The sequence below is a fragment of the Pyrus communis genome, chromosome 3, assembly GCF_963583255.1.
Source record: "Pyrus communis chromosome 3, drPyrComm1.1, whole genome shotgun sequence".
NCBI classification, from domain to species: Eukaryota; Viridiplantae; Streptophyta; class Magnoliopsida; order Rosales; family Rosaceae; genus Pyrus; species Pyrus communis.
The window spans coordinates 26,901,341-26,904,219 of record NC_084805.1 but is presented as its reverse complement, the minus strand read 5'-3'; the positions used below and the strand labels follow the sequence as shown (position 1 = coordinate 26,904,219).

General features: G+C 38.9%; 2 protein-coding genes across 2 annotated transcripts; one reads left to right on the top strand and one right to left on the bottom strand.

Moving 5' to 3' along the window:
- Positions 1–761: 761 nt before the first annotated feature.
- LOC137728533 (uncharacterized protein At5g01610-like) lies at positions 762–1,169 on the bottom strand. The gene has a single exon (XM_068467294.1). It carries the CDS (start codon positions 1,167–1,169, stop codon positions 762–764), a length of 408 nt encoding a protein of 135 aa, XP_068323395.1.
- A 520-nt stretch (positions 1,170–1,689) lies between these two features.
- On the top strand, positions 1,690–2,097 carry LOC137728532 (uncharacterized protein At5g01610-like). Its single transcript, XM_068467293.1, has one exon. It carries the CDS (start codon positions 1,690–1,692, stop codon positions 2,095–2,097), a length of 408 nt encoding a protein of 135 aa, XP_068323394.1.
- The last annotated feature ends 782 nt before the right edge of the window (positions 2,098–2,879 follow it).

The window sequence follows — 2,879 nt, the reverse complement described above, 5'->3', positions numbered from 1 at the left end:
GAAGAAAAGAAAGAGAGGACGTGGGATTGATTGGGAAGATTTAATTATTGAAACCCTCCTCCTACACAGAGTAAAAGAGGAGGAATCGAGAAGGGGCGGTACAATGTATTACTGGAACTATTTGTATTTAACTCCGGGGTTGCCGGAACTTTCCGGAGTGATAGATATAAAGCTTTTTACTTTTTCCTGACAATTTAACTTCGCTTACTTCTGCATATTTTGTTTTCTGCTGCAATGATGTCTATCAGTAGGCTAAATAGCTGAGAAAATTGAAGATGGTCGAACGAAACCATGGAATCAGTGGAATGCAGGTTCCGCTGTATAAGTAAGGCTGATCGTTTGAGTAATTCGATGTCTTAACTCTTGGATAAATACAGTATAATTTGTATTTCTTCCGGGAACCTCATTTGTTGCTTCTTAGCTGGTGATTTAAACTGTTTGTTATGGTTCGTTTGATGATTGATGCCCATTTTACTGCTTACATGTCCTTGCTTCCCAGATAGAACAGGAAAAAGAAATTGTCTGTTTCGAAATTTAATATTTCGAAGAAAGCATGAAATTTTTCCCACTTCATATAATGTTAACTATCATCATCTAAGTTTTTATTCTTGTAGCAAGATACAACAATCCGAAAGGTTATCAAAACAAAGCAATGGATAGAAAAAGGAGAAGGATCGGCTTCCCCAAATAGGACCTATGTTGTAAGCTGATCAAATCTAGGCACCTACGGGATCTTGTCCTGCTTGGTGGTCAACATGAGCTTACTGGCCAGCAGCAAATGCCTCAACGGGGAAAGTCTTGGTGATACCGGCAAGGCTCTTGAAGTTGATTTTTCCGGCGGACTGATCCACATTTATTTCACTGACCGGAGGCCATAGCATGAGCTCCTTAGCCTTCACTCCCTTGAGCTTCCTAATCTTCTGCTTCTCAATATAGCCTTTGACTTCAGTGTCATAGCTTACAAGCTTACCGATCAACTTGAAGCTGTGTTCGACCTTCTTCTTCTGGAGGATCCACATGTAACCGGTGGTCCTCACAAAGCCAACTTCGACCACATCAGCAAGAGGCAAAAGCCCTAGCGGAAGTTCAAACTCTTGGAGCAAGGCGGTCGCCAATGCCAGTCCCACCTCGTGGCCCTTCTTCACGATTCCTCCTTCCTTCTCGGCCATGGGTAAACTATTGTCTATCTTTATTAAAGTTTCCAAAGTAGTGTGAAGTTGTAGGCACTTTGTGGTAAATGGGTTAATTTATATCAAGTTGCTACATGCATAGGACAAACAGAATGGAGAAACCAAGGCGATTTCTTTGTAGTAGTCACCAAAATCTCTCTAATCCGGCATAAAATTTATCATCATTCCACGATCCATGATGCGAACCGCCGAAGCTACTATGTGTGTTGTGGTCATCTCCCAATTTTTCTGCTCTTGTTGTCTCCTAGTCTTCTTGTTCGTTGAAGACAACTGCAACCTGTCAATGGGTATTATGTGCAGCTTGGAAAGTAAAATTCCACCTGTTTATGCTTAAAGCTTTGTACTTAAACACGATTGCGATATTTGTAATCTCAAATTTGTGTCGATTAAAACCAGGAGTCTAATGGCCTTCATGCTTGTATAAATCAACATTCTTTAACCCAAAGTACTTACAACTTCAGTGCTTCATTCAATACTTCAAGAAAATAATTTTTTGATCATGGCGGAGAAGGAAGGAGGAATCGTGAAGAAGGGCCACGAGGAGGGACTGGCATTGGCGACCGCCTTGCTCAAGGAGTTTGAACTTCCGCTAGGGCTTTTGCCACTTGCTGAGGTGATCGAAGTTGGCTTTGTGAGGACCACCGGCTACATGTGGATCGTCCAGAAGAAGAAGGTCGAGCACAGCTTCAAGCTGATCGGTAAGCTTGTGAGTTACGACATTGAAATCAAAGGCTATATTGAGAAGCAGAGGATTAAGAAGCTCAAGGGAGTGAAGGCTAAGGAGCTCATGCTATGGCCTCCGGTCAGTGAAATAAATGTTGATCAGCCCGCCGGAAAAATCAACTTCAAGAGCCTTGCCGGTATCACCAAGACTTTCCCGGTCGAGGCATTCGCAGCCGGGCAGTAATGTGTGTCGACTAGTAACGTTCGGTAGGTGCCTCCATTTCATCAGTTCACAACTTCATTTTTCTGTCTGGGGAAAGCCCGTTTTCTACTCTTCTTTCCCCATCGTTTTTGTCTAAATCAGTGGCTGTATTTTGATGTGGCTTCTGATTGTGGTCTCCTACTAGAGAAATAAAAATTCAGTTGATGATAGTTAAAATTTTGAGTTTTTTTTTTTTTTTTTTTTTTTTTTTTTTTTAAAGTTACATAAAATTAAAGCGGTGTTATCCACACATCCATTCTTGATTTTCATATTTTTGTTAAATTTTGTCCTTTAGTATTTTTCAAAAGTAATATTATTCATACCATGTTTTTATATCACATTTCTATATCATCTTAAGTGGCATCTGATGTGGACAACCACGTCATTTGAAAAATTTACAAAACCCAAGGAAATGAACGAGAAAGATTCCTCGTATACCACATTGATCATTTAATTAACTAATTTTTCTTAATTATTAGTTTATTAAATAATGAACTAAATTTAAAAATCTAATTAATTCAAATAATGTGGTTGTCCACATCAAATGCCACATAAGATAGTATTAAAATGTAGTACAAAAACATGTTATGAATAGCATCACCCTAAAATTATTGAGAAAAATGTGTGAAAAGTAAAATATGGTATGCGGATGACACTATCCTAAAATTATTGAAATGATCAGAATTATTATGCTCAAGCAATACAACTTGAAAAGCAAAAGGTTCTTCAACCCAATTGTAAGAGAAATCGTAACAAAGAACAAT